We start from the raw sequence: 25937 nt of genomic DNA on the forward strand, positions 1-25937 counted from the left end.
GAACGGCAGTGCAGCAGACGTGACAGGCAACTGTTTGTCCAGGAAATACTGCTATGAATAATTAGTCTTTTATACTAGGGAAAGAGAGCCCAGAATAGTACCTGGCACATAGTAGGGAATCAGTAAATCCTTGCTGAACGGGAATTAAGTGAATTGCTATGCAATTTGCAAAGAAACAGAAAGCATAGGCAGCATATGCCAGTAAGTCTTACTGCATAATTGAGAAGAAAAGGTATTATTAGTATAGTTTTATATGCTTTGTTAGGCACGAGAGGAATGATTTGGGCTCACTTTGGGGTGACAGACAAGGTAGACACAGTATAGTTGGACATCAGTAAAGTATGAACATGTCTCTCATCTTATAAAAATTATAGAGAATAGAAATTAGTTAAGAATAAAAACTGGGCAAATATTAAATAAGTGAAGTAGAACCCCAAAATTTCTAATCGTAGTTGTGTGTGGTGGGGCACAACTATAATCTCACCCAGGAGGCTGAAGCAGGAGGATCACGAGTTTGAGCTCATGCTGGCTAACTTAATCACATAATGAAATACTGTCTCAAAGAAGGGCTGGGGCTGTACCTCAGTGTGAAGACCTTGCAGTCTTCACAGTCCCTAGTACTGTACGGGGTTCACGGGGTATATTTGCTTATCATTACTGAGAAATTTCTAGTTGACTGCCATTAGAATTTGTTTGGATTTTTAAAAATACTTTTATTATTTTTATATTGCTCAAAAGTATATTTATTATAGCAAAATAAGAAATTCTAATTACCTGTGATCCTACATCTTCAAGCACTATTAATATCTGCATTATATCATCCCCCCATTTTTAGGTAATGTTTATTCACTAGAAGTGTACCTCAAAATCATAGATGCCGAAGTCCCATCCCAGATTTAATTAGGATTGTGGGGATGTGGCCAAAGCATACGTATTTTATGAAGTTGCATAAGCAATGCTAATATATACTAATACATATTTTAGTCTATTTTATTACATGTGTAACCTTTGTAATCACTACCACAGTTGAGATGCAGAACTGTTCCAACACCACAGGAATACCTGAATACTACATATTTATAGGCACAACACTCATTCCCTTTACCTTTCTGTCCTTGACAACTAATATGTCCTCCATTTCTATACTTTTATCACTTTACCAATGTTGTAAATTGAATCACACAAAGAATATTCTTTTTTTTTTTTTTTTTGAGATGGGTTATCAGTTTGTAGTGCAGGCTGGCCTTGAATTTACTATGTAGCTCAGGCTGACCTCAAACTTGTGTCAATCCTCCTGTCTCAGCCACCTGAGTAATGAAATTATAGGCATGCACCACCATGCCTGGCTAGGACATAGTATTTTGAGGTTGATTTTTACCACTTACTTAACTCCCTTGTGATTCATCTAAGTTGTTGGAGTTATTAATGATTCATCCCTTTTAAAAATTTATTTTTAACTAATAAAACATAAAATCATATGTCTTAAAGGACTACCATATTATTAATCAGTGTATATATTTGATCTATGGTTTGCAGATGTATATGTCAATGTATATATTTATCAATGCATGTGATTTTATTAAGTATATTTATCTCCTCAATTATTTACTTCTTTATAGTGAAAACTTTCAAAGCCCTTCTAGTTTTTTGCAATGTATAGTACATTATCGTTACCTACAGTTACCCTGTTGTTCAAAAGCACACCAAAACTTCTTCCTCCTATCCAGCTGTAACTCAGTATGTATTGATCAACATTTTCCTGTCCTTCCGCCACCCTACTCTACCCAGTCTTTGGTAACTGCTATTTGACTCTCAATTTCCATGAAATGTACTTTTTTTTAGATTTCTCATGGGAGTAAGATTATGTGGTACTTGTCTTTCTGTGCCGTATTTCATTTACCATAATGATCTCCAGTTTTTATCCTTGTTGCTGCAAATGGCAGGATTTTGTACTTTTTATAGCCAAGTAGTATTCCATGGTATACATGTAACACATTTTCTTTATCTGTTCTTTGGTTGATGGATACTTAGATTGTATCCATTCCTTGGCTATTGTGAATACTGCTACAGTGAACAAGGGAGTGCAGATGTCTCTTTAACTTGCTGACTTCATTTCTTTTTGATGCATACACAAGCAGAATTGTTGGCTTATAGGGTAGTTCTATTTCTAATTTTGAGGAACCTCCATATTGTAAAGCATAGTGGCTGTACTAATAATTTACATCCTCAACAATAGTGTGCAAGGGTTCCCTTTTCCCCACATTCTCACCAGCACTTGCTATCTTTAGTTATTTTCATAATACCCATTCTTTCTGGGATGAGGTGATACCTCATTGTGGTTTTGCTTTTCTGTGATGAGTAGTGATGTGGAGCATTTTCATGTACCTGTTGGCCATTCATATGTCTTCATTTGAGAAATGTTTAGATCTGCTACTCATTTTATAAAATTATTTTGTTTTTGTTTTGCTATTGAGTTTTTGGAGTTTCTTATGTATTATGGATACCAAGCCCTGGTTAGATGTAGTTTGCAAATGATTTTTCCATTCTGCAGGTTGTCTCTTTACTCCATTCAGTGTTTACTTTGCAGTGCAGAAAGTATTTAGTTCAATGTAATTTCATTTGTCTATTTTTCCTTGTATTTCATGTGCTTTTTAGGTCTTGTTAAAAAAAAAAAACTTCTGCCAATTTCAAGGTCGTGAAGCACTGCTTTCTTCCAGTAGTTTCATAATTTTAGGCCTTATATTTAAGACTAATCCATTTTGAGTTGTTTTTTGTTACTGGAGAGAGATAGGGGTTTAGGCCCAGTATGCATGTGGATACCCATTTTTCTCAGCCCCATTTAGTTTTGTTGTAGTTCTTTTATTTTTCTTTTCTTGTCCCTCTTTTACAGTTGTCTTTTGTGGTTAAATGAATTAGTGTAAGAGTGTGTTTTTATTTCCTGCTTATTATTTTCAATTTATATATTAAAGATTTTTGCTGTGGGGATCATGAGATTTATAAAATACATTTTTAATAATAAGCTATTTTGAAATTGTAGCTACTTAATATAGCCATGAAGATAAGAATAGAAACAAATAGAAGAACAAGAAAATATATACTAATTGCATTGCATTCCCACTCCACATTTTGAATTTTTGATGTATCAAGTTACATCTTCCATTACTGACTCTCTTAATATATTAATGTAATTTTTTTTGTATTGGGAATTGAAATCAGGGCCTTGCATTGCCAGACAGGCCCTGTGCCACTGAGCTACATCCCCAGCCTTTAATGTAGTTATTTTTAACGGTTTTGTTTTTTAATTTTCACACTAAAGGTATGATTTATGCTCTCTGCTTGTAATATTGGAACATTCTGAATTTGTATAAGTACTCTTACCTGTGAGCTTTACACCTGTGTTTTATTCTTACTCATTAATATCTTCATTATTTTTTCTTTTATTAAGTTTATTGCTACAATTTGATATACAAAGTGATCATATTCATCATTGGAAATTTATAACTATATATGATATATCTTGATTCCAACTTTTTTCTTCCCAGTCCCCTCCACTCCTTTCAACTCCCTTTCCCCTTCTTATTTACAAAGCTTTGTTTCCATTTTATCCTTTTTCCTTCCTTCCTTTCCTCCTTCCACTTCTGTAGTTCCGCTTTCATTTTGAATAATTTTTTCCTATTTCACAATATCTATTGTACATTTTGGTCATTATTTACTCTTTCAGTTTCTCACTCCAGGGAGACAATGTGATATTTACACGTGTGTCTGATTTATTTCACTTAAGTGTATGGTGTCAAGATGCATGCATTTACCTATAAAAGTCTCAAGTTTATCCTTCTTTATGGCTGAATAGTACTTTGTTGTATAAAAAGACCACATCTTTTTTATTCATTCCTTGGTTGATGAACGTTTAGGTTGTTTCCAAGATTTAGGTACTACAAATTGTGCTGCTATAAACATGGGTGTGCATATATCACTGTGGTGTGATGTTTTTAATTCTTCCAGAAAGGTACCAAGAAGGAGAATAGCTGGGTGAAATGGGGCCTTTAATCCTAGTTTTTGAGGAATCTCCACACTGATTTCCACAGTGGTTGAACCAGTCTATACTCCCATCAACAGTGGAGAAGGGTTCCATTTTCCCCATAACCTCTCTAACTTTTGTTCTTGGTTGATTTCTTGATAATAGCCCTTCTTTCTGGGGTGAGATGGAATATCAGCATGTTTTAATTTGCATCTCTCAAATAACCAGTGATGTTGAACATTTTTTCATTTATTTATTTGCAATTTGTATGTTTTCCTTTCAGAAGTATATATTCATCTCAGAAGCCCATTTTTCAGTTGGGTCTTTAACTGTGTGGTGTTTGATTTTTTTCAATTTTTTCTGTGTTCTAGATACTAATCCTTTGTCTGAGGGACAAGTGGCTAAAATTTTTTTCTACTCTGTGGGTTGTCTTTTCTCTTTGTTGACTTCCTTTGGTGTACAAAAAGGTTTTTAATAGGATGAGATCCCAGTTGTTGATTCTTATATTATTTCCCATGCAATCAGTGTTTTGTTTATGAAATCTTTGCCTACACCTATGTCTTCAAGAGTTCTGTGTATTCTCTCTTCCAGCTGATTTACTATTTCCATTTTAGTATTTAGAACTTTGATCCATTTTGATTTTAGTTTAGTGCATGGTGATAGACATGGGTGTAGTTTTAGTCTTCGGTACGTGGAAAGCCAGTTTTTCCAGCAGTATTTATTGAAGAGGCTGTCTTTCTTCCACTGAAAGTATTTGGCCCCTTTGTCAAAGATCAGGTGACTGAGTGTCTTTGCAATTGTTTCTGTTCTTCTAATCTGTTCCATTGATCTTCAGGTCTGTTTTTTTTTTTTTTTTTTTTTTTTTTTTCCATACCATGCTGTTTTTATCACAGTAGCTTTGTAGAATATAGTTTGAAGTCAGAGATTGTGATGCCCCCTGACTTGCCTTTGTTGCCAAGAATTATTTTTGCTATTATAGGTCTCTTCTTGTTCCAAATGTATTTTAGGCTTGTTTTCCCTAATCCTGTGAAGTATGCTAATGGTATTTTGATTGGGATTATATTAAATCTGTATAGCAGTTTTGAGAGTATAGCCATTTTTGCTATGTTGGTTCTTCTTACCCATGAGCAAGGGATATCATTCCATTTTCTGATAAAGTCTTCGATCTCGTTTTTCAGAGTAGTGTCATTTTCAATATAAAGTTTTTTCTTCCTTTGTTAGATTGATTCCTAAGTGATTCATTTTTTTGGATGCTATCATTTCCCTAATTTTTCTAGTAATCTATCCATTTCTTTTGTGTTTTTCATCTTATTACAGAACAGGTTCTTGAAGTAGGTATTGATGATCTTGTGGATATCTGCAGAATCCATTGTGATTTCACCCTTTCATTCTTAGTCACATGAATTTGAGTCTTTTCTTTCCTCTTTCTGATAAGGTTGTCTAAAGGTTTATCAATTTCTGAGTGAGTTTGTTGTTTGTGCATAGGAATGCCATTGATTTTTGAGTGTTGACTTTGTATCCAGGGCACTACTGAATTCGGTTATTAAATTTAGAAGTCTTTTGGTGGAGTTTTTTGGGTCTTCTATGTAGAGTATTATATGATCTGCAAATATTGATAATTTAACTTCTTCCTTTCCTTCATTATTCCTTTCATTTCTTTTTCTTGTATAATTGTTCTGGCTAATATTTCCACAACTATATTGAATAGGAGTGGTGATAGTGGACATCCTTATCTTTTTCCTGATTTTAGAGTGAAAGCTTTTAGTTTTTGACCATTTACAATGATGTTGGCTGTTGGTTTGTCATAGATGGCTTTTATCAGATTGAGATAAAGACCATCTATTCACATTTTCTGCAGGGTTTTTATCATGAATGCATGTTGGACTTTGTCAAATGCTTTTTCTGTGTCTATTGTGATGATCATATGATTTTTGTCCTTGGCTCTGTTGCTGTGATGTGTTACATTTATTGATTTGCAAATGTTGAAGCTTCCCTGCATCCCTGGAACGAATCCTGCTTGGTAATGGTGAATGATCTTCTTGACGATTTGCTGTATTCTGTTTGCCAGTATCTTAGGATTTTTGCATCTGTGTTCATTAGGGAGACTGCCCTGTAGATATCTTTTTTGGTTGGGTCCTTCTCTGGTTTTGGTATCAGAGTAATACTTGCCTGAAGGCATGACTTTGGGAGTAGTGATTCCCTTTCAGTTTCATTAAAGAGTTTGAGGAGTAGTAGCATTAGATCTGCTCTAAATTTTTTTGTAGAACTCAGCAGTGAATCCATCTGTACTCGGTTTGTCTTTGTTGGTAAGTTTTAAATTACATTTTCTATTTTATTGACTGATACTAGATTATTTTGAATTTTTATATCTTCATTCACCTTTGCCAATTCATTTTTATCTAGTAATCTATCCATTTTTTTGTGTTTCCCATCTATTTCAGAACAGGTTCTTGAAGTAGTTATTGATGATCTTGTAGATATCTGCAGGGTCCATTGTGATTTTACCCTTTCATTCTTAGTTACATGAATTTGAGTCATTTCTTTCCTCTTTCTGATAAGGTTGTCTAAAGGTTTATCAATTTTATTTACTCTTTCAAAGAACCAACTCTTTGATTCATTGATTCTTTGTATTTCTTTCTTACTCTGGATTGCATTATTTCCTGCTCTTATCTTTATATAATTTCCTCCCTTGTACAAGCTTTGAGTTGTTCTTCATTTTCTAGAAGTGTGAGGTTCAACATTAGGTTGTTTATTTGAGCTCCTTTTTTTTCCTGATGTGAGAGTTTTTACTTTGGCATGTTCTACATATTTACATTTAGCATGTTTTCCTTTATCATTTTCTATGTCTAGTATGTGGTCTATTTTGGAGAAAGTCCCATGTGCAGCTGAGAAGAATGTATATTCTGTTACTGTGGGGTGAAACACTGTAGACATCTATAAGTCCATTTAATCCCAGGTTTGGTTTAGTTCTGATATTTCTTTGTTGTTTTTTGTCTAGTTAATCTGTGTATACAGTGGTGTATTGAGGTCTCCCATTATAAATAAGTGAGTGCGTATTTGATTTTTCCTGTCCCTTAATATTTGTTTTATTTAGTGGAGTGCACTAGTATTTATACCTATATATTTATGATTGTTTTCTCTTCTCCTTGGGGTTTTCTCTTAACAAGTATGTAGTGACCTTCTTTTTGTCTTTTGATTAGTGTTGGCTTGAAGTTCACATTGTCTGCAAATAAAATATCTACCCTTGCTTTTTTCTGTATTCTTGTCACATGAAGTTTTGTTTTCCACCTTTGAGTTTCAGTCTATGAAATTCTTTTTGAGTTAAATGTATTTTTTCTATGCAGCATATTGTGGGGTTTGCTTCTTAATCCATTCTCCCAGTCTGTTTCTTTTGATTGGCAAATTGAGACCATTTACATTGATGGTTATAACTGATATGTATTGACTTTTCCTTCTCATTTTATTTTCTTTCTGTTAGTTCCCCGTCTTTCCTCTCTGTTTAATTGCTTTCCCTGCCTGGTGCTTCTTTCTATTGATGTTCTTAGAACTGTGGTCTTTGTTTTCTCTAAAATATCCTTCAAAGCATTTTGGAGAGCTGGTGTTTTGGTCATGAATTCCTTCAGTTGTTCTTTGTCATGGAATTATTTTATTTCTGTATTGATTTTGAAAGATAGTTTTGTGGGGTACATCAATCTGGGCTGGAGTTTGTTTTCTTCTAGGTTTGAAATACCTTACTCCAATCTCTCCTTGACTTGAGGGTTTGTGTTGAGAAGTCTGCTGTGTTCTGATGTGCCTTCTTTTATAGGTGATTTTCTTTCTCTAACTGCTTTTAACATTCTGTTCATATGCTAAATTTGTGAAATCTTTATTATATACCTTGGTATAGATTTGTTTTGGTCATGGCTATTTGGTGCTCTATATGTTTTGCTTATTTGTATGTCAAATTTTTATCCATGTTTGTGAAGTTTTCTGCCATTACTTCTGTGAAGAATTTCTTTTATGCTCTTTGAAGTATCTCTGGCTTTCTCATTGACTCCAGCCAATCTTATGTTGTTCTTTGCTTCATCTTGCAGGTCTTCAATTGATTTTTCATGGTCCCTTGTTATTTTGAAGATATTTTTCTTTTCATGTTCACTAGCTGCAATCCTGTCTGCTAGACCTGATATCTTTGCCTGCATTCAGTTTGTTGTATATACTTTCAGTGGAGTTTTTAATCTCCTTGTTTTTTGTTTGGATCTGTGCCATGGATTCCATTTCTTTCCTAAGTTGCACATTCATGGTTTCCATCACTTTCCTAAGCTCTTCTCTTTTTTATGTGTGTCTGCTCTAATATCTTTCATTTTGATCTTCAATTTTTTTTGAAGGGTGATTTTTTTTTCTAATGCCACATCCATTCATTTTTGCTCTTCTGCTGCTATCATTTCAGAATATTCCAGTGAGTGGCTTCTGATTGCCTCTATCTCATTGTATTTTGGACTTGTCCTGGATGGGCTGGAGGTCTGGGGTTGCATTTTGTGTCTGTGTCTTGTCATTTTCTATTTTTTTAAATTTTATTTTGCTTCCTGTGTTGATGCTTGTAGATTTCTTGTGGTGCATAACTTTATCACTAGTATGGAGGCTTCCCAAAGAAATGTCTGTTCCTCCAGCATGTCTTGTAGGTGTAGGTAGTTGTTTGTCTTTATGTCTTTCCCATGAACATACCTTCCCAATTTATTAAAGATGAGATGTTGCTATCTTTTTGGCTCAGTACTCACTCCTTTGATACTGGACTATGGTGATGGTTGTGACCCCAGACAACAAAGGTGTTCTCATACAAGTGAGACAAACATATTGTACCACATAAGACATGCAGGCTAAACTAGCACAGTTAGCAATAACAATGCCATCAAGCTCAGTCTACCTACTGACAAACTCTGGTAACTATTAATTTGATAGCTTTGACTATAGGAGCAAGTTCTACAGTTATATTACAAAATCTAACATATAGTAGGAGCTTGTATGCAAGGATTTTCCCCTTAGTAGAGTGATTTTACCCTGTGTGTGGGTGTGGGTGGGGGGTTGAGGGATAGGGGACCAAATAGAGAGATGAATAGGGACAAACAGAGTAGAAGCAAGGGTGGAGTGCAAAGGATGCCCACTCATGTTTTGGGAAACTGGAGACTACAGGGGAGAATATATGGAAGGGATAGCAAAAGAATTTTGAAGCGAATCAGAAAGAGAACAGGAAGTGTTCACTCACATGCATATATCATAAAATCAAGAGAGATAGTTGAGGAAAGAGAGAAACCTATTTCTTCAAGATTTCTACTTATTTTCTCTTCCAGTGGATTTAGTGTTTCTGTTTTAATATTTAGATCTTTGATCCATTTTGATTTTGATTTAGTGCATGGTGATAGACAGAGGTCTAGTTTTAGTCTTTAACATGTGGAAAGCCAGTTTTTCCAGCACCATTTATTAAAGAAGCTATTTTTCTTCCACTGAAAGTGTTTGGCCCCTTTGTCATAGATAAGGTGACTGTGTGTGTTTGGAGTTGCTTCTGCATTTTCTAATCTGTTCCACATATCCTCAGGTCTGTTTGTTTTGTCAGTACCATGCTGATTTTATCACAGCAGATTTGTAGTATAATTTCAAGTCGGGGATTGTGATGCCCCCTGCCTTGCCTTTGTTGCCAAGGATTGCTTTTGTTATTCTAGGTCTCTTCTGTTTTCAAATGAATTTTAGGATTGTTTTCTCAAGTTCTGTGAGTTGTGCTAATGGTATTTTGATTGCGATTGCATTTAATCTGTATATGGTGAAATCTTGGATTGTAACTTGGTATGTGAGTGTTCCACAAGACAAACAAACATTTCTAAGAAATTTTAACTTGATAAATGAGTCATGTGTTTGCAGTACGAGTAGTAATGTCACGTGAGCACAACTGGTTCTTTCTCTATCATTGCTTTGATGTACATATGCTTTGCCTTGTGAGCAGAGTGAATTATTTTCACAAAACAAGGTTTTATTGTAGCAGTTTTGGAAGTATAGCCCTTTTGACTCTATGGTTTCTGCCTACCCAGGGATAGGCGATATTTTTTTATTTTCTGATACCCTTTTTGATCTCCTTTTTTAGGGTATTATAGTTTTCATTGTAGAGGTCCTTTACTTCCTTGGTTTGTTTAATTCCTAAGTATTTCATTTATCTTGATACTATTATGAAAGTATTGTTTCCTTTATTTCTGTCTTAGTGAGTTTTTTATATAGAGGAATACTATTTATTTTTGAGTGTTGATTTTGCATCCTGTTACGCTACTGAATTTAATTATTAATTCTAACATTTTTTTGGTGGAGTGTTGGGGCCCACGTATTATAAATAAAGTCTAGGGCACATCTAAGCTTGTTTTTGTCTTGCCCTTCTCGGCCAGATTGGAACACAGAAACTCCCTGCTCTTTTCTCTTCACAGCTGGAAGCCCTAGAGCTAATTGTTACTGAAAACAGACCACACATGGGAAGAAAGGACACCAAGGAGGTTTAGGAGGCAGTTTATTACACTGGTGGGCTTCTGATTAGGATCTCTCCAATAGAGGCAGAGCCCTGTCTGGCAAGGCTTCAGGGCTTTTAAAGGGAAAGTAAGCGGGCAGGTACAAAGGCAAATTTGGCCCATATGATTGGAGGGTTGGGTGACATCATGGGTTGCTGAAGGAATTTGAACATCTCAAGTTACATTGTAAGGCTATCAGTTACACAGAGGCAGTAAAGATACTTAAAGTTACACTGCAAGGCCATCAGTTACACAAAGGCAGTAAAAACAGGGGTTACACAAAGGGAGGAATGTTCTGTTATCTGGCCTTCCTCGGGCATGTCTGCTTGGTTTTGCTGGGCATTCCTGGCAGGTTTAATATTTTTAAATTTTCTTTTCATAATGACTGCTGTGGCCCTCACAGGCAAAATAAGACCTGCTAAAGAGGATAAGGCACCTGGGGAAACTACAGTTTTGTTATTGTCCTTCTGTTTTTTCCTTGTCCTTGTCCTTGCCACAGAATGTTTTGATCTTCCAAGCCCACTTAAGTCACCACCACTGTTCCCAGAAACACCCACTGCCCTTCATCCATTGTCCTTGACTCTGATATAATGAATAAATAGCAAGAGTCCAGGTGCCTCATGGCCTTTTGTTCCTAGAGAGCAACTGATGATCCCAGATCCTTGCTATGCACCTCTATTTTTGTCTCTTGCTCTTTCTTTCCTTTTCTGTCATGCACCATAATCCAGGCAGGAGATTGTAACCTACTGCAGGGATCTCTAATAGTGGAGTTTTTGGGTCTTCTATGTAGATGATCATGTCATCTGCAAATAATGATAATTTAACTTCTTTCTTTTCTATCCATATCCCTTTTATTTCTTTCTGTTGTCTGATTGCTCAAGCTAAGGTTTTGAGAACTATATTGAACAAGCATGGTGGTAGTGGGCATCTTTGTCTTGTTCCTGATTTTAGAGGGAAACTTTCAGCTTCTCTTCGTTTAGTATGATATTGAACATTGGTTTCAATCTATTCAGATGATCATATGATTATCATCCTTGCCTCTGTTTATGTGGTTTATTACAGTAATGATTTGCATATGTTGAACCATATTTGCTTTGCATCCCTGGAATAAATCCTATTTGGTCATAGTGGATGATCTTTTTGATGGTTTGCTACATTCTGTTTGCCAGTATCTTTTTGAGAATTTATGCATCTACGTTCAGTAAACAGATTGGCCTGGAGTACTCTTTTTTAAGGTTGGATCCTTTTCTGGTTTTGGAATCAAAGTAATGCTTACTTCCAGGAATGATTTTGAGAATACTGCTTCCCTTTTGACTTCCTTAAAGAGTTTGAGGAGTATTAGTGTTAGATCTCTAAACTGACTTGGGAGTGGTTTGGTAGTTTTGGGAAACATTTTGTTACCTTGCCTTCTTGGGTTTTTATTGTATCTGTTTGTATTGTTTTGTGCTGAGGTTTGTGGATGCTTGTAGTTTAAAGACTTTTCTGCTAGAATAGAGACCTTTTCAGTTGCTTTTCAGTAATGTAATTTGGGTTGGCTAACTATAGTCCTTTGCTACAGCCCTAAGATTTGACCACCTTGGTTAATTTGGGAGTGCAGGATGCAGTGTAGTTATCCCAGGAACCAAATTCTCTGGGTGTGTGTGCTAGTATTGTTCATGTCACAAGGGTAATCTGAGTGTTGGCTTAAAAAGAAATAGTGACAATTATGTGATCCTATTAATATCAAGTAAGTCGGCTACTGTAGTATCAGCCAAAACAAAATAGATCTAAATGTACTGTAATAACCAATTACATATCACCTTTAATCCTAAAGAAGTGATCTGTAATTATAGTGTAAACATTAGGACTACTCAGATATTGACTTAACAGCTAATATATATTAAATGCAGCATCTATATCTCTTCTAATTGTAGAAAATAATTCAAAAATAATTTTACAGAGTTAACTATCAAAAGATTAGCAAAATTTATGGTTATACTATTAAAGATATAGGATTTGGTAATGGGGGAAATGCAAGAGGAAAACTTTTAAACCTTAAACTCTTCTAATATGAGAAAGTTGATAGAGGAATGGTCAAAGGATCTTATTGGGGAGTAGAACAATGTTTAGAGAATTAAGTAAATGTCATGGCTTGTGTCTAGATGTCCCTCTAAAGTTTCATGTGCTCATAGGTGGGAGCTTTGGGAGGCGGCTGGATCTAGGGTGTAGTGCTGGGATTAAATTGTAGGATGATGGGATTAAGGAAGTGTGATTACTAAATTAGTCCACTGATTGGTTTAAAATAGTTCTGGATGTGGATAATGTGAAGACCCACCCTGGGTGTGAGTGGCACCACCCAAAAGGCAGGTAGCCTGGATGGGTGGATGCATGTAAAGCAACCGAAAGACAGGTTGTTTGCTGCTGCTGCTTCTACTTTGTTACTTAACTGCTTTGCTGCCATCTGTGTGTCATGAAATGTTTCTCCTCTCTGATGCCCCTCTGCCCTGCTTCCCTGCCTTGGAGCCAGCTGACTATAGATTAAAACCTCTATGAACTGTGAACCGAAATAAACCTTTCCTTCTTGAACTTTGGGTGTTGGGTATTTTTGTTTCAGCAACAAGAAAAGTAACTAAGAGAGTAAAGTAAGGTTAAAAAAACTGGTGCAAAATAGAAGATAAAAGAAAAATAAGGAGCAAAAGAAATTATAGAGAGGGTAAAACTAAGAAAAACAATTAAAAGAGGAAAGAATTGGAGAACAAGAGAAAGTTTAAAAAAGAAGTAAGATAAAGAGATCAGAAGCAAGACAGAAGGACAAAGGAAGATTTCCCAAGCGCCAGGAAACTAGTGAAGATGACAGGAGGAAAGGAAAGGAAATAATAAGAAGAAAGGATAATACATAACAAAAGGACCGAAAACAATGTGCACACTCACAAAATACAAAAACAGAAAAACAAACAAAACAAATCAAGCAAACCAACCAACCAAGCAAACAAAAGTAGAAATTTTTCTGTGATTTTGAATGTGTTTTCTTGCAGGGGCTATAATTTTGGGGCAGTGTTCAGACTGGTAGATAAAGAAGCCACATCCCAAATTTATGCTGGTTGTAGTCACCAGGAGGCAGTAGGACTAGGACAAGGGTGCTAATTCTGTGACTTCCAAATCCAGCGTGATTCATACTGAGCCTGGCCTCTGGCCCTGGGGTTTGGGTCTGAGTTCTTTGGCTTAAGCACCTCTGGTGATCTCTGGCCTGTGTGATAGTGGTTCCCTGACCCTGGCTATCTCCTTCACCCAGTGTCTCTCCTTTACCCAGTCACTGAAGGAGTGTAACACTGGGAGCCCTGAAATGAAGCCTACACATGGTTGCTCTGAGTCCTGGATTCAGTTAACCCCTCATTGGAATGTCCAGCCATTCTCTCAGGGGATATGGCAGGCATTTGGAGTGGAGTCACTCACCAGCTGTTGTAGCAGACAGCATCCACTGGTCTGTTCCACTTCTGTGCTTGTCCCTGAAGGCCTGTTTAGTCCCCTGCTTTTATTTTGTTTCTGTAGATTTGATCTTTTCTCTCCAGCCAGGAACCAAGATCCAGGAAAGAAAGTATAGATTGTCTGTTTCTTTCTCTGCATTGTGCTCTGCCTCTTCAAATTCTCTGTAGGCTCCACTTTTCCTGCGGATCCTTCCTAGGTCTCAGGGATCCACCTCCTACCTTCTTTTATTCTACAAATTGTTATTTTCCAGTGTCTAGATTTTGAGTTTTGGAGAGGCTGAGTTCTTGTTACCACTCTACTATTTTCCCCATAGTCCCCTTGTAGTAATTTATTTTCTCATTCATAACATATGTGAGGTGATATGTTAACATTCTCCTATATACATTGTCTTAGTTACTTTTCTCGTTGCTCAGACAAAACACCCAACACCCAAAGTTAAAGGGGGAAAGGTTTATTTAGCTCTCAGTTTGTGGCGGTTTCAGTCCGTAATTGGCTGGCTGTAAGTCAGGGTAGTGTATGACAGAGATGCAACAGTTCATGAGGATGGAAGACAGCAAAAGCAAGAGGAGAGAGGAGACAAGCCTCTTCCTGTCCCTTACATTGTTTGCAGTCTCCTAGGATTAGGGCTGTGCCCACCCAATCAGTGGACTGATCCAGCAATCACCCACCCTTAACCCAAGCACCCTTAATCCCAGCATTGAATCATGACTCAATCACAAACTCGAGATTCAGCTACCTTCAAAAAAGCCCCATATAAAAGTTCATGAGGGTTTGGGGGGACATCTAGACACAAATCATACATATGTGAATATACTTACATGCTCTGTTTTTCTTAGAAATTTTTTCAGTCTTATACATCTCATCTTCAGTCCTCTACATCTCATCTCTTTATATAACTTCAAGAACTAGCTCATGAAAAAAAAGTATTAACTTTTTTCCCTGTTTTAAAAATTCATTATATTTATTCCTTCATTAATTTATGGAGGCTTGTTTTGATTTTTCCTAGCTTTTAAAATTGACTGTATAGACTCTTCTAATTATTTATTTTTTGTTTCTTCTAATTATTTGTGCATTCATAATAAAACTTAAGAGATACACATTTTTTCTTAAAATAATTCCTATCACATCCTATTTTTTAAGATAGTGCTATACCAATCATGATTTTTGTCAATAATCTGCAATTGTAGTTTGTACTTCCTCTTTGACACAAGTATATTTTTAATTTTTGTTGTTTTCTTTATATTAATATTTACCTTCATTTCAAATACTTTTTTAGTTTGTTTTCTTCTTTTATCTTTGATTTCTAGATTTATTGCATTACATACAATGTTTCCTGGATAATAATTTCTGCTTTCTTAATAAGGTTTCCTTCATGGTTTTAGATATAACAAGTTTTTATAAGTGATGCAATGTTTCAAGAATTGTATCCTACATAGGGCATAAAATCATTATACCAATTTTGGCTTAATAACTTACATAATTTATATGCTAATTTATTTTTTTTCTACTTAACTAACTGAAAGTCTAAGAGCATTGTAGTAACTACCTGCAATTATTGCTGTTTCTCTTTCTCCTGGTATTTTTACCTCTACTATCCCACTTTAATTTCCCTGATGTAACTTTTTAAACTATAAAATTAATATATGTTGACATATAAGTAGTGTAAGTCTGTGTATTTGTGTACATTTTTGTGCATGTATGTATAAAATCAGCCTTTTTCTCTTGTTTGAAGAAAAACTGACAAATTTAACAAAATTTGTCTTACCTGAGCAAGAAAATGCTCCTGTAACTAGGCAGCATTCTGGACTCAACATGTTTAGAATACCTAATACCACTGCATATGCAGATTGTATTTATAGCCAGAGACAAGGAAGAGACATACAGAAATAACCTAATTGGCCACAGAGGACATTTACCTTAGGAGGTCATATTTTGGCACCTTTTATCTTCTGATTAGCTGGAGGTTCAACTTGTATGATTGAGCTTCAGTTACCTGGTTACAAGGATATAGGGTTAACTTACTGCCTGCTTGTGTATCAAGCAGGTTGTAGTTCCCAGAGGCTACGTTGGTCTAAACTTCCTGTTCAAGTACAGAGGCTGGTTTAGGCTAAGTTTATTTTGTTGCAATACTCCTGTTACTCTTTGGGGGTAACAACTAAATCATTTAGGGTGTGTCATTCCAGACCCTTTTTGCGTATCTTATCATTGTATTAACTTATCATCATTTTATTAACTTTTTGGCTGCCCTTTGTTTAAAAAATTATATAAGTAGTTTCTTTCCCTTTCACAATATCTATTGTACCTTTTGGATTTTATTTACTCTTTCAGTTTTTTACACTGGGGAGGCTATGATGTTTACAGATGTGGGTCTCATTTATTTCACTGATGCATATGGTCTCTAGATTGCTAGGGATAGGAGAAAAGAATGAAGGAAGGGAAAAAGTTATATATATGTGTGTATGTGTATATATGTGTGTATATATATATATGATAGCTAAGATAATTGTACTACTAATATCTATTGGTTTATTGAAAGGAACAGTTAATGCTTAATTTTTTTGACCAATTTTACGTTTGGTAATTAACATTTGGTGCATTTATATTTGGTAATCTGAGCAACTACTTTGAAGATAACAGTATGTGACATAACAACAATTGTTGATTTCCTAGCATCTTGTTTGGAAATTCTGTATCATTTTTAATGTTTTTTTCTTATTTTTATTTTCTTTAAAATAAAAAATTATACAAGTAATACATTCATGCATATATATACTTGCATAGAGTATATAGAGAAATGCAGCTTTTTTGTGGTACAAGGGATTGAATCCAGGGCCTATTCACCGAGCTATTCTCCCCATCCACCCCCTTTTTTCTTTTTATTTTGAAGCAAGGCCTGTTTAAGTCAGTAAGTTGCCCAGAGTGAGCTTGAATTTGTGATCCTCTTGCTTCAGCCTGAAATACAGCTTTTTTATGGGTATGGATTATATATTTTTGAATAGATCATGATGTATACATTGGTCTACAATTTTTTTTCTTTTAAGTACAAGTCTAAGTAGTGTTCCCATATAAATACTGTATAGATCTACTTCATTCTTTTAAATTGATCTGTAATTCTCTGACATGAAGGTAGTCTTTATTTATTAACCAGCTCCTTTGATAGGCCTGATCCATTAATTTCCTACCAAGTTGAGATAATCTGCATGTTATAAATTCATTTCATGTTCTGCTTTTAGTTAAAATAATCTAGGCTTTAGGGGCTTTTAGATTTAGGTTATTATTGTTTAATACATTACATTTAATATGAATAACAATTTTTTTTATCAGATTTGTTCTTCTAGATCAAGACTAAGAGTATTTTTATATTTTGTGTACTTTTATCTCTTCCACTTTGTTTCTTTCTATCTCTAGATAAGAATACCCATTTATGAAGAATTGGATGAGTGTTCTAGGCAGAGGCACTTGTGAGGGAGGGAGAGAATAGTGCTGTTCTGGTGAGGGGGCATCTTGTCCACATTTGTTGGAGCTGCCTGAAATTATATGGAGCGCTGCCATTTCTCCCTAAGTGTTACAAAAACTCATTTGGAGCCTGATGCTAAGGGGAATGAAAAGTATATGATGTAACAGGTATTTAGAGGAAGTCACATAACTTACAAATTTATTGATGGTGCTGTGCATCAAACTCAGGGCCTTGTGCTGGCCAAGCAAGCACTCTACTATTGCCCTGCATTCCCAGCCACCAAGTTATTGTACTGGAGTGGGGAAGATTTACAGGAAATATAACAAAAGTCTTCAATAAATGAAGTGCTATAACAAGAAAGACTAGACTTCTTCCATGTAGTTCCAAACTGTAGAATGATGTTAGATGGATATTGGCTCACATTCATTGAAAGGAAGAATTGCTATAACTGACATAGCTACTTTAAATTATATTGACTCTAGATTTTCAATATACATTCAGATATTGCCCATATATTTATGTGTTATCATCTGATACCAACATGCATGCATGGGGAGCCAAGCACTTACCTGGGGTACTAGAATGACTATATAAGTTCTGGCTGTGTCATTTGCTCATAGAAGTTTTACCCTCAGAGAACTCCTAGTTTTCATTCCTACCCTCTTTTGTTTTGGTTTTGTAATTACCTGACCACAGTTTCTTGATACTTAGGCAGTAGTCATTATCTTTTATCTACATGAGTTTTTCTCATCTGGTTATTTTCATATGCTATTCCTTTGGACAGTATGGTAGGCAGAATAAAACATCCATACCCTAATCCCCAGAACTTGTAGATATGTTACCTGACGTAGTCAAAGGTAATTGACATTGCTAATCAGCTGAATTTAAGACAGAGGAAATATCCTAGACTATGATGAGCCCAGTAAAATCACCAAGATCCTTTTATGTGGAAGGGGGATGTAGAGGGTGATGTAACCAGAAAGACCAGGCTAGTTATTGCTAGATTTGAAGGTGGAAGAAGCTACAATTCAAGGAGTGTGGGATGATTCTAGAAGCTAGAAAAAGCAAGAAAGTGGATTCTGTCCTAGAACCCCAGAAAGGAACACAACCCTGGTGACTCCTTAGTTTTTAACCCAGAAAGGCACAGTTTGGATTTCTGACATCCAGATATATAATATAATGAATCTATGTTACTTTAAGCCATTGAGTTTGTGGTAATTCATTATAGCAGTAATAGGAAACTAATACAGATTTCTGAGATCAAGGCCATATTTCAGGAACAGCTAGAACTTCTTGGTAGTTTTGTGATCAGAAACTTAATATGTGTTTTGCTGAACTGTTTTATTCAACCATCTTCTGATAACCATTTGCCTATGCAAATACGCATCCATTTCTCCAACATGTGTCATTGGTCACATAGAGTCTATGCAGTACAAGTAGCCTCTACAAAAGAAAGCCCAAGCCCAGCGTGGTGGTACATACCTTTAATCTCAGCACCCAGGAGGCTGAGGCAGGAGGATTGCTCTGAGATTGAGGCCAGCCTGGGCTACATAGTGAGTTGAGGGCCAGCCTGAGCTGCATAGTGAGACCCTGTCTCAAAAAGATAGTAAAAGCAAAACAAAAGAAGCCCCAATGAAGTGAATAATACAGGGAGGGTGATTTCATCCAAGATGAAAAATTTTTTGTTAAAGCCATTAAAAGAGAGATTGGGCTATATTTGATTGTTTGTAAAGCAGAAGCTAAATGTTTTATGGAAATGATAGAGAATATTCATTCATTAGTTAAGGTGTTGAAATAGGATAGCTTTCACTGTTCTTGAAGCCTGCTAAGGAGCTGGGAGGAAGAAGTATCATTGAGGATAGATGGACTTTCGGGGTGTAGATATGGAGTGTAACTCAGACTGCATTTGCCAAGCTGTGCATTCTTACTGTGGGGGTGCTATATCTTGATGTGGTACCTTTTTCTGATTCATATAAAGTTATTATCTACTTGATTGTGTGTTTGAAGGATTGTATTCATCCAAAGGTACTTTTTAAAAAATGTCTACAATGATGCTGTATTGGGCCAGCGTAAATTGTGGGACTAGAACTATAGCAGAAAGTTTCTTGGAGTCACAGAAGCTAAGAAAATGATAAATTAGAAAAAATTAGAAACTTCATTGAAGATAACAGTATGTAACATAGCAACCATTGTAAATTTCTGTCATTTTGTTTTGAGGTCATGTATCGTTTTTGTTTTTGTGCTGTTTTGATTTTGTCTTCATTGTTTTGTCAGTTTTTTTTATTTTTAAAATAAAAGAATTAGAAAAAGAAAAGAAGAGGGTTATATTAGTAATTCTTTAAACCTACTGTGGCTTTGCCTATCCTGTAATTCTCTTCCAGATTGTGCTGTTAGTAATTGCTCCCTGTCTTAGTTACTTTTTCCTTGCTGGGGTATAATACCCAACACCCACAAATTAAAGGAAGAAAGATTTATTTTTAGCTCACAGTTTGTAGAGGTTTCAGTTCATAGTTGGCCGACTCCAAGGCAGGGAAGCATGGTAGAGGAGAAAGTCCATGGCTGGTGAGGCAGAAAGCAAGAAGCAGCAGCATTGGTCGTCCCTTTTCCTTTTATTCCAAGCCTACAAGCCAATTGGTTGGTGCCACACAGGATGGACCTTCCCATTATCCACACCCAGAACTGTGCTAACCCAATCAGTAGAGTAATTTAGTTATCACGCTTAATCCATATTCATACACCCTTGATCCAGCCACCTCTGAAAAAGCATCACCTGTAAGTGCATAGGGCTTTGGGGGGCACATATCTAGGTACAAGCCACAACACTCCCTATTCTAAAAGCATATCCAACTGAGAAAAATAACTAATAAACAATATAATATATAATATAAATAATAAATATAATACAAATATATATTATATATAAAATACTATATAAATATTATATACTATATGAACAAATCTGTGTAGTTTAGAGTTAAATTAACATTATGTCTTTTAAGAGTTTACTGTAAAAAGTAGTAAAAGGAGGGAAGTAAGAATGCATATTAGAGATTAAGGGAAGAGAATGTGTCCACTCGGGGAGCTCAGAAAGGAAGCAAGGTATCTCTGTGGCTTGTAAGACTTGTCATCTACCCAAATATATAAGGACAAATAATGCTGTGGACCTCAAAGGCATGGGAGATATACATAGGCTCCTTACCAACTTGCCTTCTGCATGCCTAGCAGAGTCCCAGTTGGCCAGGACCATCCTTGTTGACACAGATAGTTCAGGTAGTGAGATCTATTTTGAGATGGGTTCCACACATTATTCACATTCCTATCCTGTTTTTGTATTCCTCTAGATGAGCTTTGACCTGTGTCATGAGACGCTGTACCTGGCAGTGAAATTGGTGGATCACTACCTAATGAAGGCACTGTGCAAGAAGAGCAAGCTACAACTCCTTGGTTCTACTGCCTTTCTGATTGCAGCAAAATTTGAAGTGAGTCTTGAGTCCCTAAGGTGTGGAAGAACCACCATAATCAGGGTTCCATTCAAAACATACAATTAATGCATAATGTATTTGTATGCACACACACATATATACATATACAAGTGTGTACACATTGTGTGTATATGTATCTGTAGGTATCAAATTATATACATAGATACAAATAATATTTTCCTATCAATTTTTTTAATCTCAAAACTGGTGCTGGCTGGCAGTGGTGATGTATGTTTTCTGACATCAGCATGATTCTTCCATTTCCTCTGTGAAGGATAGTATATGTACGTGTCCCTAATTAAATGGGTAGTTCTTTTAAAATCTTCCTGCCGCGTGATTGTCTTTACTTTGCCCTTTTCCCCATTTAATGGTGTCTTGATCTGCGTATGTAACAAAGCATTTCCAAACTAGGGTGCTAGAGACATTCAAGAGAAAATGGTTTAGTGGAGTAGGCAGTGAGTTTTAAATGGCCCAGGTGAAGTAGTTATTTTTGAACTAGTGGTATAAATGGCAGTAGCTGGTCTTTTCTTCATGACTGTAATCCATCTAGCTAACTTTTCTGATTCCGTCTGTTTTCCTAGGTGTTAACTGATCTTGCTCAACTCTCCTTTTTCTTCAGTTAAGCTGACTGTATGAAAACTTAGGGTTTGAGAGCAGAGAGGCAGCAAATTTTGTTAAGATCAAAGTGGTTTTATTTAATTGTGTGCTGGTGTTATAGCTTAGATCTGCAATATTCTGCAAATATCTCACATTTGGATGTGGGCATGGTCAGTATGGATGGGTCACTGGGAACATGACTTGGAAGGGCATATTATCATTCCTGGCCCCTACCTTCTCTCTCTGCTTCCTGGATGCCATACAGTGAACAATTTTCCTCTGCTGTGATGTACTGTCATACCATTTCTACTTTGGAGCCAACTGGCCCTGAACTGAATCCAGTGAAACTTTGTGCCAAAATAAACCTCTCCTCCTGTAAGTTGTGAGTGTTTGGTATTTTTTCCCAGCAATAGGAAAGTGATTAATAGAGAAAATTGATAGTAAAAGTGAGGTCATTGCTTTGACTAGACCTGACCATGTGGTTTAGAAGTCTTTGGAAATGGTTTGTGTGGAACCTGGGGATTTAGCTCAGCGGCACAGCGCCTGCCTGGCAAGCTCAAGGTTGTGAGTTCAATTCCTGGTACCGGAAAGAAAAAAAAAAAAAAAAAAAAAAAGAAGAAATGGTTTGTGAGAGGGATTGGGTAGGACTTAGAGACATAAGCGAGAGAAGTCCTGAAATGCTATAAGCAGAGATGGATGGGAGATTCTGGTTGGAGCTAGAGAGACCATAATACTCACAGGAGTGTGCACAGTAAAGGTGCTCAGAAGGTTTCAGTTGGGAACAAGAGCTCCATTGGTAGACTAGAGGCCATGTGTGTTGCACTCTGGCAAAAATTTTGTCTATATTTTGTCTATGTCCTGAGATCTTGTGGGAGATAGAGATTAAGGGTACCAGGCTAATTTGGCAGAGGAAATTTTAAGGAAGCTCAAAGTTTAGGCTGTGGCATAGATACTGCTGGCTGACTGTAGCTAGATCTATAGCGAAAATCAGGAGCAAACTGCAGAGCTGAATGACTTTTAAAAATTTTATTGGTACATTTTAGATATACATGATGATAACATTAATCATAGGGAATTTGTACATGTACATGGTATGATTTATACAGTTTGCAGTTTTGCCAGAAAGGAAGTGCTTGCACAGTTGGGGTAAATGAGAACGTGATTTCTGAAAAGGTTAATATTAAAAATAAGCCAAGTATTTTGTACGGGGACAAGAAGAAAGATATTTTAATAGTAACAGAAATCAGGAAGACCCTAACTGTCCTAGGCTCAGTGGTGCAAAACTATAAACTTTTCATTTGAGAAGTGTCCCTGGGATGCCTACTTATTAAGGGCTGTCTGATTATTAAGGGCTTCCTAGGGAAATGTATCCCTGATTTCAGGCATCTAGGCACTCAGAAACTGCCACAACCATGATCTAAGGGAGAGTGGCTACTGCTCAAACTGGTGGCTGACCTTGGCATTATCCACATGGTGCTGGGTTTTCAGGCATCCAGAATGTAAAAATTATGGGATCACAGAGTCTACCACCCAGATTTCAGAAGAAAGCCTGGGAGGCCAGGCCAAAATTTGTGACAGGGTCCCAGTCCCTGTCAGGAGACATCAGAAGGCAGTGCATAAAGCTGTGAGAGGGAAGCTGAAGGTGCAGTGGAGACCCTAGGAATTTGGAGATGCCAGGAACATGAACATTATGGAGGAATGCTGATGGCAGTGAGTGAACCCAGCCCAAGAGAGAAGCCATGTGGGCTGCAACCACTATGCCATAGGAGCTGGGCTGCCTAAGCTCTTTCAAGCTCACATCTCACCAAAACCTGCCACTGGTGCTAGACATGCAGCTATAGAATTTAATGTTTCATGTGCTTTGTTTCAGCCTTTCATTGGTCTGATTTCTGACTGTTTCCTCTATTCCTCCCTTTTGCAAAGAGGATGTTTGACCTATGCCATTGTATATTGGGAAGTGCTTAACTTTTTTATTTTTCTAGGGGCTCACAGCTAAGAGTTTGCTTTGAGTCTTGGAGGAGATTTTGGACTTGGACTGTTCAGCAGTGCTGGAACTGTTAAGTTTAGGGAACTCTTAGAGAGGGACTAAATGAATTTTACATAAGATGAAAATGAGTGTTTTGGTGGCCAGAGGCAGAATGTTATTGTTTAGCTCTACAATATTCCCACAGTGTATCACTTCTAGAGGTGTGGCCTGGTTAAAAAGAGTACATCCCTGGCTTCATGACTTGGAAGGGTGTATTCTTGTTGCTGTCACCTCTCTTTTCTCTCTGCTTTCTGGCTGCCGTGTGTTAAACAGCTTTCCTGTGCCATGCTGTTCTGCTGTGCCCTATTTCTGCCTTGGCGTTAGCTCACTATGGACTGAATCCACTGAAACTGAGCCAAAGTAAACCTCTTATTTTACTTGTGAGTGTTAGGTCTTTTGTCCCAGCAATGGACCGTGCTTGTGGCAACGAGAAACTCATACACTGGCCTCCTCCCTCCCTCCCTCCCCAGCTTTCTCCGTCACTCCGTCCCCTGCCAGAACCCTTATTACCTCCCTCTATACCTGTTCCCTTTCCTCTTCACCTCATCCCCCATCCCTGCTCATGTTTTCCTCATGGCTTATTCCTGGAGATGCCCCATGCCTTAGCCTCAGGATTGAATCTTGGTCAATAGAAGGAGGAATGGAGACTAGAGGAAGAAGAGAAGGAAAATGAGGGGCACTTCATAACAGATCTTAAAACTAGGAAAGTCTGTCCTTTGGCAAGGACAAAGGGCCCCTGCTGTATCCTATGGTGGAGGGATGTCTTCCTCTCATAAAATTGGAAAATACCAAAATGTTTTTATGATGGAAATTTTAGAGATGGGATGAGTAGAGAAGAAATGAGGAGTAGCATGTGAGCCTGACCAAGTCCCTTACCCTCACTGGACCTCAGTTTCCTTTTCTGCAATAGCAGCTTGGTTCAGTCTGTGATCTGAAACTATATGAGAAGAGAGATGGAGAGAAAAGAATGAGCGGTTTTGTTGCCTCCAATGGACTCCTGAAATCTAAGCTTCAATCTCTGGAGGACAGGAGATGGGAAAACACTCCCAGAACACCGGTACCTTTAAGTGTCAGCACCTTCCTGTCCTACCCCAAGTACATTCTCCCCATCTCTGGCTCCCTCTGATGAGAAAGCCAGCTTAAAGGAGGAAAAGTTTATTTGACTCGTAGTTTTGGAGGTTTCAGTCCATGGCCAGCTGGTTCCATTGCTGTGGTCCTAAAATTAGACAGAAACATCATGGCATAAGGGCATGGCAGAGGAAAACTGCCCACTTCATGGCAGCCAGCAGCAGAGAGAAAAGGAAAGAGCTAGAGAAGAAGAGGATGATGGTATGATATATATGCTTCCAAAGCATGCCCTGTCTCTTAATATCACATTAGTCCCTTGATGAGAATACTGCCCTCATGATTCTATCACCTTCCCAAATCCCCACCTCTGAACACATAAGATTTTTGGGGGGACATTTTAGATGTAATCTGTAACATTTTGCTTTCTGCAGCCTCTTTCCCTTCTTCCTCCAGAACAGACCGTAGATCTCCAATTCCTAATTCTCACTCATTAGGAAGATTGCTGCTCTCAAGCCCTGTGTCCACTTATGTTGCTTCTGATACTGTAAGAATCCATACCATTAGGCTATGTCCACTCTCTGATGGTGGTGCAGTTTTACAGCAGGCCTCCCTTTCATTTCTCTGGTTTTGTTTTTCTGTTGAACCACTCCGATCAACCCGAAGCTGGCTTTCAGAGCTTCCCTGAAAGTGTGTGGCAAGCAATATGGTCGCCTCCTATCCTTCACCCGTCTTCCCCTCTGCCTTCCATCTCTAAGCAGAGAGGAGAGAGCATTATGCCTGTTGTGACTGCTTCTCCTCTCACCCACAGGAGCCCATTCCACCTTCTGTGGATGACTTCCTGTATGTCTGTGAGGATATGTATCAACGACAGGAGATGCTTGCCATGGAAATGAAGATCCTGCGGACTCTCCAGTTTGACATCAGCATTCCAGTTGCCTATCATTTTCTGCGCAGATATGCTATGGTAAGAGAGAGGTGGCACTTCTTTATTTTTCTACTTCTGTGTTAGTCTTCTCTATCCAGAGAGGCTGCTAATTTCCTAACTTAAAAATTGTCAATGTAAGCCCAGTACGGTGGCAGAGCCCTGTAACTCTAACACTCTGAGGCTAAGGTATCACATGTTTGAGCTCAACTTGACTTAATGACTTAATGAGACTCTATCTCAAAATTAAAGGAGGGATGATGGGGATGCACCTCATTACAAATGCCCTGAGTTCAATCCCAGTATTGAAAAAAAATGATGACTGTGGAGGAGAGGAGGGCACATTTCAGGTTTCCACATGTGTTTTAAAATTTTGGGATAAAG

General features: G+C 37.2%; 1 protein-coding gene across 3 annotated transcripts in view; it reads left to right on the plus strand.

Annotated features, from left to right (window-relative positions):
* The window catches only part of Ccnb3 (cyclin B3), a 66396-nt gene that overhangs the window by 33885 nt on the left and 6574 nt on the right, over positions 1-25937 (plus strand). For all 3 annotated transcript variants that reach the window (XM_005411353.2, XM_005411354.2, XM_013508133.1), the window contains exons 8-9: positions 20800-20937; positions 25440-25595. In XM_005411353.2, coding sequence (XP_005411410.1) covers positions 20800-20937; positions 25440-25595 — 294 coding nt within the window. The remainder of the gene's footprint in view (positions 1-20799; positions 20938-25439; positions 25596-25937) is intronic.

This window comes from Chinchilla lanigera, unplaced genomic scaffold, assembly GCF_000276665.1.
Source record: "Chinchilla lanigera isolate Chin_1 unplaced genomic scaffold, ChiLan1.0 scaffold00142, whole genome shotgun sequence".
Lineage (NCBI taxonomy): Eukaryota > Metazoa > Chordata > Mammalia > Rodentia > Chinchillidae > Chinchilla > Chinchilla lanigera.